This window comes from Pristis pectinata, chromosome 33, assembly GCF_009764475.1.
Source record: "Pristis pectinata isolate sPriPec2 chromosome 33, sPriPec2.1.pri, whole genome shotgun sequence".
In the NCBI taxonomy this organism is placed as follows: domain Eukaryota; kingdom Metazoa; phylum Chordata; class Chondrichthyes; order Rhinopristiformes; family Pristidae; genus Pristis; species Pristis pectinata.
This window is the reverse complement of record NC_067437.1, coordinates 18,223,970-18,242,666: the sequence shown is the minus strand read 5'-3', so window position 1 is coordinate 18,242,666 and position 18,697 is coordinate 18,223,970. Positions and strand designations below refer to the sequence as shown.

The 18,697-nt window shown below is 49.4% G+C and overlaps 1 protein-coding gene across 3 annotated transcripts in view; it reads left to right on the top strand.

The window, feature by feature from the left end:
• Window positions 1-18,697, top strand: part of LOC127585713 (protein shisa-9-like) — a 114,606-nt gene that overhangs the window by 40,360 nt on the left and 55,549 nt on the right. For all 3 annotated transcript variants that reach the window (XM_052043427.1, XM_052043426.1, XM_052043425.1), the window contains exon 3: window positions 10,045-10,175. In XM_052043427.1, coding sequence (XP_051899387.1) covers window positions 10,045-10,175 — 131 coding nt within the window. The remainder of the gene's footprint in view (window positions 1-10,044; window positions 10,176-18,697) is intronic.

Sequence of the window (18,697 nt, the reverse complement as noted above, 5' to 3'; positions counted from 1 at the left end):
CAGAATGCTCTCCACCGTACGTTTGTAGAAATTTGCAAGAGTCTTTAGTGACATACCAAATCTCCTCAAACTTCCAATGAAGTAGAACTGCAGGTGTGCCTTCTTTGTGATTGCATCAATGTGTTGGGCCCAAGTTAGATCCTCTGCTCACCCTTTCCACCGCTGACCCCTCAATGAGGACTGGTGTGTGTTCTCCCAGCTTCCCCTTCCTGAAGTCCACAATCAATTTCTTGGTCTTGCTGACGTTGGGTGCGAGGTTGTTGTTGTGACACCACTCAATCAGCCAATCTATCTCACTCTTGTACACCTCCTCATCTTGAGCTTTATGAGCATTGTTGTTGCCCCATGGACCCATCACACTCCTGACATGTGCCCTTGGCATTTGGGGGGGGGGGGGCAGTCAGAAGGTGAGTCATTGGCTGAGGAATACCCAGCCCCGGACCCTCTCATCGTTTATGTAGCTGGTCCAGTTAGGTTTCTGGTCTGTGGTGACCCCTGGGCTGTTAATGGTGGGGTAACCAATGATGGTACTGACATATAAACATACCAATCAGGAGCAGGGGTAGGCCACTCGGCCCCTCAAGCCTGTTCCGTCATTTGACGAGAGCGCAGCCCGTCTGACTGTAAGCTTGTTGACTCGTGGTAACCTTTCCACCCCCTCTTTCTTATCCAGCATCGGTCTACTTCTGCCTTAAAAAGATTCAAGGACTCTGCTTCCACTGCCCTATGAGTTCCAAAGACTCTCTGAGGGAAACTATTTCTTCTTAAATGGGCAACTTCTTTAATTAACCTCTAGTTCTGGGTTCTCCCACAAGAGGAATCATCCTCCCCACATCTACCCTGACAAGACCCCTTAGGATTTTACATGTTTCAATTGGTATTGGTATTGGTTTATCATTGTCACTTATACTGAGGTGCAGTGAAAAACTTGTCTTGCATTCCGATCGTACAGGTCAATTCATTACACAGTGCAGATACATTGAGTTAGTACAGAGTGCATTGAGGTAGCACAGGTAAAAACAATAACAGAGTACAGAGTAAAGTGTCACAGTGACAGGGAAGTGCATTGCAGGTGGACAATAAGGTGCAAGGTCATAACAAAGTAGATCGTAAGGTCAAGAGTCCATCTCATCATATAAGGGAACCGTTCAATAATCTTATCACAGCGGGATAGAAGCTGTCCTTGAGCCTGGTGGTGTGTGCCCTCAGGCTCCTGCCTGATGGGAGAGGGGAGAAGAGAGGATGACCCGGGTGGATGGGGTCTGTAATTATGCTGGCTGCTTCACCAAGGCAGCGAGAGGTATAGACTTTCACTCCTCTGAGCTCCAGAGATAGAAGCCAAGCCTTTACAACACTCCCTCATGAGATAATCATGCGCAGATACCCTGCATTAAAGAACAAGCCTGGCACTAACCATTGGCCGATTGAGTGGTTCCAGGGGCAGATGGCGGCAGCTGGATGAAGCTTCCCCAAAGCTGGAAAGAGTGTCAACATGGACATGTGGTGTGAGGGCTCTGTCCACATCATCCCCAGAGACCAGGGTGGCCAGAGCCCTGGGAGGGGATGTCCTTAGGCCAGAAGCAGACCCCTTCTCATTCTCAGCTGTGTTTCTGAAGCTGCTTCAGGAGGACTTGGTGGCTCGTCTGTGGGCAGGGAGACCGGCTGCCCCACAGCTCCAGGCTTCTTCCAGGTGCTTCAGCTTCCTGCCACATCCCAAAGGTGTGCAGGTTGGTGGGCAGATTGGTCGCTGGAAATGGTGTAGATAAGTGGTGGAATCAGGGGGCACGAAGATGTTAAAGGGAAAACTACTGAGGAAATAGGACTGATGGGATTGCTCTGAGAGCCGGCATTGACTCAATGGGCTGAATGCCCCCCCCCCCATGTGGAAATCTCACCATCTTAGTGTAGGCCACATCTCCAGCCTGCTCAGTAGGAGCTGGGAGAAGGTGCTCAGTGGGCTCCTGGGAAGACCACCTGCCCCAGGGGCTCGCTGTACGCAAACACCTCCACCTCTCTCTGACCTGGTGGCCAGTCTGTGCGCTGGTGCTTGGCAGGGGTGACGGAAGTGACGGTGCCACGTGCAAAGGCTGTCTTCCTTTGCCATGCCTGTGGAGACCTCTGGTGAACCCAGTGTAGATGTGATGTGGGCACTGTCCCGAACTTACTGTTCAGCCACAAGATGTTCATTGGAAGCGCTGTTTAGCGAAAATAAAGTAAGAAAGAAACTGGAGCAACAAACAATCTGCTGGAGGAACTCAGCGGGTCAAGCAGCGTCTGTGGGGGGAGAGAAGCTGTTGACACTTGGGGTCGAAACCCTGCATCGTGACTGAGAGTAGAGAGGGAAGGTAGCCGGTATAAAGAGGAGAGGCGAGGCAGGGGCTGGTAGGTGATGGGTGAACCGAGGAGGGGTGAAGGATGGCAGGCAGGTGGGGGAGGGGTGTTGGGAGACACAGAGGCAGGTGGATGATAGGTGGGGGAAGACGGAAAAAGAGGCAGATGGAGCCAGGTGGGGGAAGGAGGGTGAAGGTGGAGACAGGCTGGAGGGTGATAAGTGGGGACAAAACTGCCACCTGTGCTGGAATCTGAGAAATGGGTGAAATGTGTGGGTAGCAGGTGGACGGAACAGAGGGGGATGGAAAGGGTGATGGGGGTGCTGGTGGGGGGGGGGGTGAATGGGAATAGGAACAACATTGGGAGGTAGATTGGAAGGCAGGCGAGAGGGGAACAGAGGAGGTAAGGGTTACTTGAAATTGGAATACTCAAGGTTCATACAGTTGGGTTGTGGTCTACCAGGCTGTTCTATTGAATTTCTATGACGTCTTTCTCAATGCCAGGACAATTGTAGTAATGTAGGGAGATTAACAGCTGATCAGTACACAGCAAGATCCCTCAACAACAACACTATATGCAGGTTGGGTTGAGGGTCAGGCACTGGTGAATTTCCCTCCTCTTCAGATGCTGACCTGAGGTCTCCCACATTCACCCGAGAGGCAGTAAGGGGCCGGGTGAATGTCTTCTCTGAAAGGTGATACCATTGACACTGCAGCATTCCCTCAGATCTGCACTTGGAGCATCAGCTCAAAGTATCTTCTCGTAGAGTCCGAGTGGATCCTGAGTCCACTACCGTCTGGTCCTGAGGGAACCAACTGAGGCACAGGTGACAAGAAGACTCTCCCTCAAAGTGCTTGATGCTCAGACCTCCAGAGACCTACTGGTTGTACCGGTTTTCTGCTCCAGTTCCCACCCAGGATTGTGAGACTAGTTGGTCTTCTTCAAGATTATTGTACAGGACCAGCCATTTTCAGACCTCATCATAGTCTTGGCACAAACGTGGACCAAAGAGTTAAATTCCAGAGCAAGGTGAGAGTGACCGCCCGTGACATCAAGGCAGCATTGTTCAGTTGCTGAAAATGTTTAAAAAACTGCTGCTGCTGAAAATCCAAGATAAAAAATGCTAGAAGAACTCAGGTCAGGCAACATCTGTGGAAGGAGAACCGGCAAATGCTTCAGGTCCAGTTCCCTTCATCAGAACTGAGAAGGAGACCCTTTCTTCAACAGTGACTACAGTTTTGCACTGGGAGGTGCACTTGGTGAGAGGAGTTCTATAACTCCAAATCCTTATGTGCTTTGGGAAAGGCTATATAAATGCAGCTCGCTGTTGTCAACAATCGTGTGGATGACGTTTCTAATGGCCAGGGTAGTCTCAATGTTGTCTGTTGTCTCAAGGGATGGGGTTCCAGCAGCCTTCTCCCAGGTGGGTTCCCCAGCAGCTGTACACTCCCTGTCAACTGTACTTCATTTGCTGTTAATGCTGGCTGTCACTTGAGCAAAGTGGGTACGACATGACAGGCCGATAAATTATTGACAATTGCAGTAAATTGAAGATGGTACTTCAATTACAGAAATGTGAATTTTTATTTGATTCTCTTTCCTGCAAAACAGAAATACTGTGACAGAATTAATTAGCATCTTTGTGAGTTGAGCCATTTTAAGATGGCCTGTCAAGAGAACCTGACTAATTTATCAAACAGTTCACTGACCCTAATGCATGTATGTAACTCAGCCACACAGACAGGCGGCTAAATCCCACTCCATCTGAACACTCATTCAATATAAAAGCTGATGGAGAGAGACGGACAGAGAGAGAGAGACAGAGGTTATGTTTCAGGTCAAAGACCCTTCATCATTTATGTTTTTCTCTCCCTCCTGTCGTGCCTCACGAGCCTGATTGAATTCTTTGAGGATATGACAAAGCACGTTGATGAAGGTACATCAGCGGATGTCGTGTACATGGATTTTAGTAAGGCATTTGATAAGGTTCCGCATGGAAGGCTCATTCAGAAAATCAGGAGGCATGGGATCCAGGGAAACTTGGCTGTGTAGATTCAGAATTGGCTCACCCATAGAAGAAGGTGGTGGTAGATGGACCGTATTCTGCCTGGAGGTCAGTGACCAGTGGTGTTCCGCAGGGAGCTGTTCTGGGACCCCTGCTCTTTGTGATTTTTATAAATGACTTGGATGAGGATGTGGAAGGGTGGGTTAGCAAGTTTGCTGATGATACAAAGGTTGGTGGTATTGTGGATAGTGTAGAAGGTTGATGTAGATTACAACAGGATGTTGATAGGATGCAGACCTGGGCTGAGAAGTGGCAGATGGAGTTCAACCCGGAAAAGTGTGAATACTTCGGGAGATCGAATTTGAAGGCAGAATACAAGGTTAATAGCAGGAATCTTAGCAGTGTGAAGGAACAGAGGGATCTTGAGGTCCACGTCCCTAGATTCCTCAAGGTTGCCGGCAGGTTGATAGGGTTGTTAAGAAGGTGTATCGTGTGTAGGCCATCATTAGTCAGGGTATTGAATTCAAGAGCCGCGAGGTAATGTTGCAGCTCTATAAAACTCTGGTCAGACCACACTTGGAGTATTGTGTTCAGTTCTGATCGCCTCATTATAGGAAGGATGTGGAAGCTTTAGAGAGGGTGCAGAGGAGATTTACCAGGATGCTTGCCTGGATTGGAGAGCATGTTGAGTGAGCTAGGGCTTTTCTCTTTGGAGCAAAGGAGGATGAGAGGTGACTTGATAGAGGTGTACAAGATGATAAGAGGCATAGATCGAGTGGACAGTCAGAGACTTTTTCCCAGGGCGAAAATGGCTAACACGAGGGGACATAATTTTAAGGTGATTGGAGGAAGATATAAGGGGGATGTCAGAGATAAGTTTTTTACACAGAGAGTGGTGGGTGCGTGGAACGCACTGCCGGCAGAGGTTGTGGGGACAGATACGTTAAGAGACTCTTAGATAGACACATGAATGATAGAGAAATGGGGGCTATGTGGGAGGTAAGGGTTAGATAGGTGTTAGAGCAGGATAAAATGTCAGCACAACATTGTGGGCTGAAGGGCCTGTACTGTGCTGTAATGTTCTATGTTCTCAGGATGCTGCCTGACCTGCTGAGCTGTTTTCCAGCACTTTAAGTTTTTATTTCAGATTTTTCAGCACCTGCACTTCCAGGACACTCACTCAGGTTTTACTTCCTCTTGTTGAATCTTTGATAGCCACCCTCTGTGAAACACTGGTTCAGCTGCAGCTGGAGCACTGCTTGCAGTTCTGGTCACCACACCACAGGAAGGATGTGATTGTGCTGGAAAGAGTGCAGACGAGATTCACCAGAGTGTTGCCTGGGAAGGAGGACTTTAGATATGGGGAGAGATTGAATCACTGGGCTTGTTTTTCCTGGAGTGAAGGAGGCTCAGGGGTGGCCTGATAGAAGAATGTAACATTCTGAGAGGCACAGACAGGGTCGATAATCAAAACCTTTTTCCCATGGTAGGGGTATCAAAAACAAGGGGGCTTAGGTTTAAGGTGAGAGGAAAGAGTTTTAAAGTGGATCTTTGGCATAAGCTTTTTACACAGAGAGTGGCTGCTATCTGGAATGTGCTCTCAGAGGAAGTGGTGAAATCAGATACAATTACTGTGTTTAAGCGGCATTTAGACAGACACCAAAAGAGGGAAGACAATGAAAGATGTGTTCCTCATGTGGGCCACTAGGATTAGTGTCGGTGGGCAAATGTTCAGCATGGTGGGTGATGGGGCCACGGGCCTGTTTCTGTGCTGCACAGTTCTACGATACCCGAGGACAGGTGTAACACTCACATGTACGATGGTGACATGGGCCCATACTAGCAGGGAGCAGGATTCTGGAAGGGTGATCTACAGACATCTTTATTGTTTCTCATCATCCCCATGACTTGAATGTTAGGTAGAATGAAAGATAGTGTCAGATAGTCATGGAAACAGACCACAGGGTCTGCACTGACCACCACCCATCCATGCTCCCTGTAGTCTCTGTCCAAACTAACTCCTGCAGTCCCGCAGATGGGGGACGAACCGCAGGACAACGCACTTCAACCTTAAAAACTCAGTGTACTGGAAGTACTCAGCAGGTCAGGCATCATCTGTGGAGAGAGAGACAGCTAACACCAGGTCACGAGCTCTCACCCGCACTGAGGAAGGTTAGAGACAAACAGGACGTTGTAAGTTGCAGAGAAAGCGGGGAGAGGCAGGGAGAACAAAGGGAGGGTCCGTGATGGGGTGGAGATGAGAAGGGGTAGACGGACACCAGTGCTAGTGGTGAGTACAGGTGGCGACGGTCAGTGGGTAACAAAAGGTGAAGGTAAATAAAATCTGAAGTTACCAGAAAAGAGAGAAAAGTACTGGAGGGGTACAAAACTGCACTGGCTGATTACGTGAAGTAGGTAACTTCAGCATTGAGTCTGGAACAATGTAAAGGTGCAAGTCAGAAGACAAGGTGCTGTTCCTTCCGCTTCATTGGAACAGAAAGGTCAGAGTGGGAGAGGAGGCAGGAAAACGACAGGGAACGAAGCTTGGGATCATCGCTTTGGGTGGAATGGAGGTGTTCTGCAATGCGATCATCCAGCCCGCATTAGGTTTCTGCCATGTTCAGCAGACCACAATGCGATCGCCGAATGCAGTGGAGCAGATTGGAAGAAATGCGAGGGGTTTAACTGCTTCACCTGGAAGCAGAGTCTGCTGGATGATTGGATGGGAGGAATAAGGAGGCAGTTGTTGCATAATGAGAGGAGTGGTTACTGGTGGAGCTGGAGGAGGGAACCATCACACCCAAGGGGGAATGGTCACTTTGGGCCACTGATGGAGATGTGTCAGGTGGAGGCAAATTGTGAAGCTGCGGAACTTAAGGGGGATGATCTGTTGCGTGCTTTGGCTATCGGGGTGGAACCCTGTCCTTGCCCTGGGTGGGTGAGGAAGGGATGAGGGCAGAGATCTGGGGAATGGAACAGACAATGTTTAGGAAAGATGACCATGTATCAGAAGCACTGGTGTGGATGGTGGTGTTGTCAATGACCAAGGAACTCAGCAGAGCTACAGAAGTGCTTGGGGCTTGTTATGGGTAGTGGTCACTGACCTATCTCCTGACAGGGAGGTGGGGGAGATGGGAAGGGGAAGGGCAGAGGCAGGGATGGACTGAACACAGGGACATTGGGTGGCAGAGGAGATGAAACCTCTGGTTTGTGCATCAGTGTGAACTGCATCAGCAATACTGTCAACAATGTACCAGAGAAAAAGGTCACAGAGGGGTCCTGAGAAGGACTGTTCCACAGATCCAGGTAAATGGAAGGCTTGGAGCTTGGATCCATGAGAATTCCCATCGCAACATCCTTAAATTGCAGGAACTCGGTGAAGTTAATGCACAAATTGGTCAAAGTTTGACCTGTTCAGTGAGGTGTAGAAGGTACTGTCCTGTACTGTTCTATGTTCTGTTTCAATACTGGGGAGGTGTTGTTACCATATCAAGTACTTTTTGTGGATTTTCTGACTTACAGACACAATCGACCAAGGTGGGTTAGAGAGAATCTGGCTGGGCTCCTGTAGAAGGAAGAAGTGAAATGCCTTCAGGAGCTTTACCGTGGACCTGTACTGCACGGTACAGCTCCTGAAGGTACTGTGCAGCTGCATGGTGGGGCTGTACCATGGGACTGTACCACAGAGTTATAGCGTGAGACTGTAGTCTTGACCTATATCAAGGAGCTGCACCTTGTTACCAGGGGCTGTATTGTAGGTCTGTACCATGGGGTCTTATTGTGGGGTTCTGTCATTGCACTGTAGGGCTTTACTGTGGGCTTTGCTCTGCCACTGTACTGTGGGGTACCCTGAGGCTGTATCTTGTGGCTGCACCAATATCTGTACAGTGAGGCTGTACCATGTGGCTGTAATGAGGGGTTTTACCATGAAGGTGTAAGGTTGGCTTGTACTGTGGGCCTGTATCACAGAGTTATATCGTGGGACTGAAGTACTGACCAATACTGTAGCTGAGCTGTGGGGCTGTACAGTGAGATTATACTATGGGGCTATATCATAGGGCTATGCTGTTGGGCATACTGAGGGACTGTTTCAAGGGACCGTACTGTGGAGGTGTACAGTGTGACTCTACCGTTGGGCTATACTGTGGGTCTCTACCATGCCAATGCACTGAGGGGCTGTACCATGAAGCTGTATAATGGGGCTGTAGTGTGGGACTGTACTGAGTGACTGTCCCATGGAGCTGTACAGTGGGGCTGAACCTTGGAGTCCTACAGTGGGCATCTACCATGACACTCTGAGGCAGTACCTGGGGACTATAGAACAGAACAGTACGGAACAGGGACAGGCCCTTTGGTCCACAGTGGCGGTGCTGAGCATGATGCCAAATTTAACTAATCCCTTCTGCCTGTACATGGTCTGTATCACCCCATTCCCTGCATATTATGGTGCTGTACTGTGGACCTGTACCGTGGGGCTGTACTGTAGGGCTGTACCATGAGATTGTATCATGGTGCTATACAGTGGGGCTGTACCATGGAGCTGTAATGTGGGGCTATACTGTGGGCTCCACTGAGATTGTACTGTGGGACTGTACTGAGACTATACTGTGGGGCTGTACTGTGGGCTGTGCATTGAGACTGTACTGTGGGGCTGTACTGAGACTATACTATGGGGCTGTACTGTGGGCTATGCATTGAGACTGTACTGTGGGGCTGTACAGACTATACCATGGGGCTGTACTTTGGGGCTGTACTTAGACGACTGTGGGACTGTACGTTGGGACTGTACTGTGGAGCTGACTGTGGGGCTGTACTGTGGGCTGTATGCTGGGACTGTACTGTGGGACTGTACGTTGGGACTGTACTGTGGAGCTGTATGTTGGGACGTATTTCTCGGCCCAAGCTGTGTGAATCACTGCAGTAGATCCTACCACCAGGGGAGCTGTCGGATACTTTCAGCCCGTGGCTCTTTGTGATCTTCTGTTTGTTCTATTGCTGTGGTTCTTCCAGCTCTATGAGTTTCCAAACACATCACACAGCACAGTCCTTGCAGCAATGGTCTTAGTCTGGGGCTTCACCACCAATTCACAGCCCCACAGCTGTGCTGCCACAGCTGTGGTCATGGTGCAGCACCATGGTGTGGCTCCACACCTCACCCAGGTGTCCTCCACAGCAAGGCCCCATGGTGCAGCTCCATGGTGTAGCTCCATGATGCAGCTGCATGATGCGGCTTCATGTTATAGCTCCAGAGCCAAGCCCCATGTTATGGTCCCATGATGCAGCTCTAGAGTATGGCTCCACGGTACAGCTCCACGGTCAGGCTACATGGTACAACTCCACAATATAACTAGTTACACTCCACTGACTTGACTTCAGTGCCACAGGCGCTATGGCCAAGGGTTCATGAGGGGTTTCCCTCCACAGTGCCTGTAGTGATAACACTAACATTGGACAATAGGATGAGGCTCTGCTACCAAAGGCTTTCCAGCAACGTTCCAGGATGTGTGTGGGCAAGACCAGAGTGGAGAGCAGTTCAGGCTCTGCTGCATCAGAGGCCTCAGTGCTGATCCTCACGGTGGGCTCATACACACCACCAGGGCTCAGAACTGAAGGGAAGCTGGGAAACCTTTCCCAGGGGTCTGGGACTTTGGGGGAAGGTAGGGCGTAAGAGCTGTGTAATCAGAATGTGTTCCCTCTTCTCCTTCCAGAGCCCTCACTGATCTCCTGAAGCAGCAAGGCAACCCCACCATGGATTGCATCGAGCGTGATGGGAGTGTCGGAGCAGTGCAGGTGCCCATCACTGACAGTCTGTCACCGAGATCATCGAGGAACAGCGCTGGTAGGTAACCCTTCCCTCGCCAGCAGCCAGCTTCAACAACACCCGCTGAGGTTAAGGTTCAGTGGTTAAGGACAAGATAATTCCTACAGCAAGTTGAACTAGTGGAGGCCCGCCCTCGACTGTATGGTGCTTACTCACCCAACAGAGTGGACACCACAAACTTGAATTAGCACTTAGACGTTCCCTCAGTATGATGATGGCACAGTGATCCAGTGGTGATCCAGATGTGTAATGATTCAGTGATGATCCAGATATGTAATGAGTCAGTGGTGATCCAGATGTGTAATTAGTGGTGGTCCAGGTGTGTAATGGGTCAATGGAGTCTAGATGTGTCATGGGTCAGTGGTGGTCCAGCTGTGTAATGAGTCAGTGGTGATCTATATGTGCAACACATTGATAATGGACCAGATGTATAACAGTCAGTGCAGTGGAGTCTGGATGTGTAACAGGTCAGGATGTTGGAGTCTGGATATGAACATCTACAGTGGTCCAGATGTGGGACTGCATCAGTTTATAGTCCAGATGTTTAACATTCAAAGCGCTGGCGTCTAGTTGAGCAACCGTGCCTGTGTGAGGGTACAGATGTTTAACACCCTGCCTGTTTAAATCTTCCAAATGTGTAGTCATTTCAGTGAAATCACCCACTGTGTAACACTTGTTGAAAGAGAACTTGGTTTCTGCGTTGGAATCCAGATGTGTAATACTTATTGACTGAAATGCTGTGAATGTGTTCTGCGTGCCAGTATGAGAGACGGTAGTGGGGAGTGGACACGGCCAGTTCTCTGCCACCTTGGTTTACCATTGTTATACAATTATTACAACAAGCTGCTCCTCTGCCAATGACTTGCTTCTCACAGTGCACAGGATATCAAATAATAAAAGGCTGAGTCAATGGTGACATAAGTGCATTTTCAAATTATAATCAAGTCCCCAGGATCACTCCCAGAGTGGACAATGTGGTGTTCCCACTGACATTTGTGCTGGGAACGTTGCCAGGACTCAGACTGGAGGTGACTGGTGGAACTGGGCCTGGTACAGTCAGCAGAGGCAGGTCTTTGTCCACCTCATTCTAAAACCTCAGTCAGAACAGGATACTCCTGAGGCTGCTGCTGACAGGGGCACAGGAGTAATTACAGGAGCACCCAAAGTGATGCATTTACAGGACCCCTCAGAGTGTGTCAGTATTTACCGGGAGTGCCGGGGTTTGTCAGTATTTACAGAGTATCCTGGGGAGTGTGTCAGTGTTTACAGGGGGACCCGGGAGTGTGTCAGTATTTACAGGGAGACCCAGGGAGTGTGTCAGTATATATAGGGGGTCCTGGGGAGTCCGTCAGTAGTTGTCCCAGGAGTGTGTCAGTATTTATGGAGGGTCTTGTGGAGTGTGTCACTATTTACAGGGGGTCTCGGGGAGTGTGTCAGTATTTACAGTGAGACCTGTGGAATGCGTCAGTATTTTACAGGGGGTCCTGGGGAGTGCATCAGTAGTTAAGGGGTTCCCAGGAAGTGTGTCAATATTTACAGAGGGTCCCGATGAGTGTGTCAGTGTTCACAGGGGGTCCCAGGGTGTGCGTCAGTATTTGCTGGGGGTCCTGGGGAGTGTATCAGTATTTACAGGGTGTTCCAGGGAGTGCATCAGTAGTTACAGGGGTCCTGGGAGTGTGTAGTATTTACCGGGAGTAGTGGGGAGTGTGTCAGTATTTACAGGGGGTCCCCGGGGAGTGTGTCAGTAGTTATGGGGAGTCCCGGGGAGTGTGCCAGTAGCTATGGGGGGTCCCGGGGAGTGTGCCAGTATTTTCAGGGGTCATGTGGTGTGTCAGAAGTTTCAGGGACTACATGTACAGCACAAAACAGGCTCTTTGGCCCATCAGGTCCCTGCCGACCATTCTGCCCATCAACAGTGATCCAATTTGCCTGTGTTGGGATTGTATTCTTCTACGCCTTGCAGTTTAAGTTTCTGATTAAATGCTCCTTAAATGTAGTAATTGTATCTGATTCTGCAACTTCCTCGCAGCACGTTCCAAATATCAACCACTCGCTTTGTAAAAAAATTACCACTCAAATCCCCTTTAAGATTCCTTCCTGAAACCTGTACCCTCTCGGTTTTGATTCCCTCACCATGGGAAAAAGATTTGGACCGTCTTGCATATCTGTACTTCTTGTAAATTTATATATCTCTAACAGGTCAACCTTCAGTCTCCTTCACTGCAGGGAAAACAAGCCCAGCCATCCAATCTCTCCACATAACTAAAGTCCTACAATCCAGGCAACATCCTGGTGAATCTCCTTCTTCCTATGATGTGGTGACCAGTACTGCACACCATACTCCAAGTAGTCTCCAACATAAAGTCCCAACATCCAACATCCCAACTTTTCTATTCTGCGCCCTAACCTATGAAGGCAAGCATGCCAGATGCCTACCTTCACCACCCTATCAACCAGTTTTGCCACTTTGAGGGAACGAGGGACTTGGACCCTTGATCTTTCTGCTCATCAACATTCCTTAGTGCCCTACCACCTACTGTACATGTCCTATCCCTATTCAATTTCTCACAATGCACTACCTCGCACATGTTGGGATCAAATTCCATCTGCCAATGTTCTGCACAACTTTCCATCTGCATTAGCCTTGGACAACCTTCCTCCCTGTCCACAGCACCACCAATCACTAACCACAGCACCACCACTCGCTGACCACAGCACCGCCAATCACTGACCACAGCACCACCACTCGCTGTCCACAGCACCACCAATCACTGACCACAGCACCGCCACTCACTGACCACAGCACCACCACTCGCTGACCACAGCACCACCACTCGCTGACCACAGCACTGCCACTCACTGACCACAGCACCACCAATCACTGACCACAGCACCACCACTCACTGACCACAGCACCACCACTCACTGACCACAGCACCGCCACTCACTGACCACAGCACCGCCAATCACTGACCACAGCACCACCACTCGCTGACCACAGCACCGCCAATCACTGACCACAGCACCGCCACTCCCTGACCACAGCACCACCACTCGCTGACCACAGCACCACCACTTGCTGACCACAGCACCGCCAATCACTGACCACAGCACCACCACTCGCTGTCCACAGCACCACCAATCACTGACCACAGCACCGCCACTCACTGACCACAGCACCACCACTCGCTGACCACAGCACCACCACTCGCTGACCACAGCACTGCCACTCACTGACCACAGCACCACCACTCACTGACCACAGCACCGCCAATCACTGACCACAGCACCGCCACTCACTGACCACAGCACCGCCAATCACTGACCACAGCACCACCACTCGCTGACCACAGCACCGCCAATCACTGACCACAGCACCGCCACTCCCTGACCACAGCACTGCCACTCACTGACCACAGCGCCGCCACTCACTGACCACAGCACCACCACTCGCTGACCACAGCACCGCCAATCACTGACCACAGCGCTGCCACTCACTGACCACAGCACCACCACTCGCTGACCACAGCACCGCCAATCACTAACCACAGCACCACCACTCACTGATCACAGCACCACCACTTGCTGACCACAGCACCGCCAATCACTAACCACAGCACCACCACTCACTGATCACAGCACCACCACTCGCTGACCACAGCACCGCCAATCACTGACCACAGCACCACCACTCGCTGACCACAGCACCACCACTCGCTGACCACAGCACCGCCAATCACTGACCACAGCACCGCCACTCGCTGACCACAGCACCACCACTCGCTGACCACAGCACTGCCACTCACTGACCACAGCACCACCAATCACTGACCACAGCACCACCACTCACTGACCACAGCACCACCACTCACTGACCACATCACCACCACTCGCTGACCACAGCACCACTAACTTCCACGTCATTCACAGATTTACTAATCATACTGCATACCTTCACACCCAAGTCATTAATGTATATCACAAACAGCAAAGGTTGCAGCACCGATCCCTGCAGTACACTTAGTTAGAGACTTCCAATCAGAAAATATCCTTCCACCCCTTACTCTCTGCCTCTTATCACCAAGCCAGTTTTGGATCCGATTAGCCAGCTCACATTGTATCTCATGTCAATAACCTTCTGAACCAGCCTACATGTGGGACCTTGTCAGGTGCCTTAAGTCCATATAGTCAACACCTAACACCCTACCTTCATTGATTTCTTTTGTTACCTCTTCAGAAAGCATGAATAAATTATATCTCCTGTACAAATCCATGCTGGCTCTCTCTAATCAGACCCTGCCTTTCCAAATGCACTTAAATCCTCTCCCTTGGAATTTTCTCCAATAATTTCCCAACACTGACATAAGGCTTATCAGCCTGTAGTTACGTGCCTGCCCTTCTAAAATGAAAAGGAAACAACACTAACTGTCCTCCAGTCTTTTGGCACCTTACCTGTGGCTAACAGAGATGTAAAAATCTCTGACAGGGCCTCAGCAATCTCCTTCCTTGCTTCCCGCAGCATCCTGAGATAGATCTCATTCAGCCCTGGGGATTTATCCACCTTTATGCCTCCCAAGACATCCAACATCTCCACCTTCTTAATACTGACATACTCTAGACTGTCAACATATCCCTTCCTGAATTCACCATCCTCCATGTCCTTCTTGGTGGATACAAACAGGAAGGTATTCAGTTAGGAACCTGGCCCCTCCTGGCTCCATACTGATAAGACCCACTTTTTCTCTGGGTACCCTCTCGTTCTAACGTACTTAGGATTCTCCTTAGTCTTACCTTCCAAGGATATTTCATGGCCTCTTTGTGCTCTTGTAATTTCTTTCTTAAGTCCTCTCGGCACGGTAGCGTAGCGGTTAGCGCGACGCTATTTCAGCGCCAGTGATCGGGGTTCGATTCCCGTCGCTGTCTGTAAGGAGTTTGTACGTTCTCCCGTGTCTGTGTGGGTTTCCTCCGGGTGCTCCGGTTTCCTCCCACATTCTAAAGACGTACAGGTAGGTTAATATGGGATTAAAATGGGCGGCGCGGACTGATTGGGCCAGAAGGGCCTGTTACCACGCTGTAAATAAAATTTTAAAAAAAATTTACCCCCTCTGTATTCCTCAATGGATTTGTTTGATTGCAGTTGCCTCCTGCGTCTGTGTTTACAGGGTGTCCCTGGGAGTATGCCAATATTTATAGGGGGTCCCAGGGGGGAATGTGTGAGGGTTTTTGGAAATCAGACATTAATACCAAGTAACTCTCGGAATGATTCAGTATTTAAGAATCCATTGGAATCTTGTCTTTGATCTTATGAGGGGCTCAGTATTAAAGGAAGCTCCCAGGATGGTCAATTTTACCCAGGTCATTATTTAGAGAGTGTCCTTGAATTTGCAGATGATCTTAGATTACGAGTTAGTGTTTGCAAAATAAGAAAGATTGGGTAATTTCCCTGTCCATCACTTCAGAAACCTGCTCTGCTCTTAGTAACTGGAATTAATTTCATACACATATCGTCTGTTAGGTTTGCTCGGGGACTGACCCTGCATTTATTGTAGTTTTGATTATGATCTTTTGTTGAGACTTTTTAAGTAGAATCTGTGGACTGTTTGCTCCAGTGTGTTGATTAATTATGCTCTTCTAAGTCCAACTCTTCTCCAGCAACTTGGCTTGCACATCGTGTGAATGTCTTTTGATGCATTGTTTTGAGTTTTTTTCCAATTACTGGATAAATTATTTATCCTGCTGGAGATTTTGATTCACATATGTGGGTTCTTGTTGGCTGGATTGGGCTGTAGTTGTTTATTATAGATAACAGATTATCCTGATGTCAAACCATCACCCAATCCCCAATTTACTCAGCCAGGGAGAAGGGAGCACATGCTTTAGTGGTCAGATAGTTCCGAACTGCTTTACAACCAGTGACAAGTTTTGAAGTGCGGTCACTGCTGTAATGTAGAATTTCTCAGCATGGGGAGTTTGCACAATAAGGAACAAGGCAAAGACCAGTCCACGAGTGAGGGGCAAATGTAGGCCGTGACAGCAGAGGCACTTCCTTCTTTTCTTTGCAATGCTCTCCATCCGAGCGACCGGCAGGGCCTCATCTGAAAGCTCCAGCTGTTCACAACTTCCCCTGTACTGCACCAGGCCATTGTGGCGTGTACCTTGTACCCAGAGATCTCATGTAATGCCCACAGTGTTATCACAATGACTACACTTCCAACGCTTTCATTAGCTGTGAACGCTTTGGACTATCTTGAGGTTGAGGGGGATGCTGCATAAATGCTCTCTAAACACCCACTTTGAATCCAAATTCATTGATTGTATTGCACAGTTAACAACAAAATGCTGTTCGCTTCACTCTGTTTTCGTTTGACAGACTCTTGCCAAAAGGTCTACAAATTATTAAGTTGTTGCTTGATTCTGGTGTCTGTGCCTCTAATTACAAAAACGGAACAGGTCTAGAGTGCACAGATCAATCCAGTAACCCACGGGCAGTGCTCTCTGCTCCCCAGACGTTGGCGTGGAGCGTTATGGTAGCACTGGGAGGGTCAGGTGGTGTGTGGGCACAGGTAAAGGGTGGGGAGATGCCAGGACACGATGCTGCATATGGTTCCCCACTCCAGGGTCCCTATTTCCATACCACTTGGAAGGAGGCCATTCAGCCCATGCTCTATGCTCTATCCCATTCCCCACTTATTTCCCCTGTAACCTATTCACCCCACATTCCCATCCACTCCATCCAGAATCCATTACCGACCTACTCTTCGGGTAATTTACAGCAAACGAATAAGCTACCGACCCGCACACCTTTAGGAAGTGGGGGAAAACCGGAGCACCCGGGGCAAACCCACACGGTCACAGAAAGAACGTGCAAACTCCACACAGGCAGCAGGGGAAGTCAGGGTCAAACACGGATTGCTGGAGCTGTGAGGCAGCGGCTCTCCACACCGTGCTGCATGGTAGCTGCGTAAATATGACGAGGGATTTATAGTTAAAAAGACATTGTTTGCGCTGGAGGAGAATCAGTCACCAGAAGGCAGAGATTATAATTGGCAGGAAAGGCAGGGGGGAGATGCTGTGAGTTCTCGCGATCCGGAACACACAGCCTGGAGGGGCAGCTGCTGGGGAATCAACTGCAACGTGCAAAGGGGAATTAGATAAATGCTTGAAAAACAAAGATTTGCAGCTTTCTTTTGGAAAGGGCGAAACAGCAAGACCAACTTCGAAGCTCTTTCAAGGACCCCAGCGGGTTCCACCTCTCACCCACCCACCCCTCTCTCACACCCTCCCCCGTCTCTTTTAAGATGCATGGGACCACAGTGACTTGTCCATTTGGATTCAGAATTGGCTTGCCCATAGAAGACAGAGGGTCGAGGCTGATGGGTCTTATTCTGGCTGGAGGTCTGTGTCTGGTGGTGTTCTTCAGGGATCCGTACTGGGATCTTTGCTGTTTGTGATATAGATATATGACTTGGATGAAAACATGGAGGGGTGGGTTAGTAAGTTTGCAGATGACACAGAGCTTGGTGGTGTTGTGGATAGTGTAGAAGGTTGCCAGTGGGATATTGATCAGTTGCAGATATGGGCAGAGAAATGGCAGACGGAGCTTAATCCGGCCGAACGTGAGGTGTTGCACTTTGGGAGATCAAATAAAGGGGGAAAATACACAGTGAATGGCGGGACCCTTAACAGTATTGATGAACAGAGGGATCTTGGTGGTCCAAGTCCATAGCTCCCCGAAAGTGGCTGCACAGGTTGATAGGGTGGTAAAGAAGGCCTTTATTAGTCGAGGCATTGTGTTCCGGAATTAGGAAATTATGTTGCAGTTTATAAAATTCTAGTTAGGTCACATCCGGAGTATTGCATTCATTTCTGGTTGCCATCATTGGAAGGATGTGCAGAAGAGGTTCACCAACATGCAGCCTGGATTAGAGAACATGTGCTATAAGGAGAGGTTGGACAAACTTGGGTTGTTTTCTCTGGAGCGGCGGGGGCTGAGGGGAGAAGTTCATAAGATTATAAGAGGCATAGATAGAGTAGACAGCCGGTGTCTTTTTCCCAGGGTTGAAATGCCTAATACCAGAGGGTATGCTTTGAAAGTAAGAGGGGGAAAATTCAGAGGAAATGTGCGGAGCAAGTTTTTTTACACAGAGAGTGGTGGGTGCCTGGAATGCGCTGCCAGGGGTGCTGATGGAGGCAGATATGGTAGAGGTGCTTGAGAGGCACATGGATGGGATGGAGGGATATGGACTATGTGTAGGCAGAAGAGATTAATTAATTAGGTATCATTAGCTTAATTAATTGGGCACAACTTCATGGCGGGAAAAGCCTGTTCCTATGCTATACAGTTCTATGTTCTATAACTCAGTACCAGGCACAAGGGGCAGGATGTTGCCTTTCTGTGTGGTATCATCCCGTGATTCTGTGTGCAGCAGCAAGTGGGCACCGGTGACTCACCGTGGCCTGTTGGTCCTGAATTGGGGTGGTGGGCTGGTCAGTAGACATCTTGGGAGCTGGCTACCCCATTCCGAACGTGGTTCCCAGCA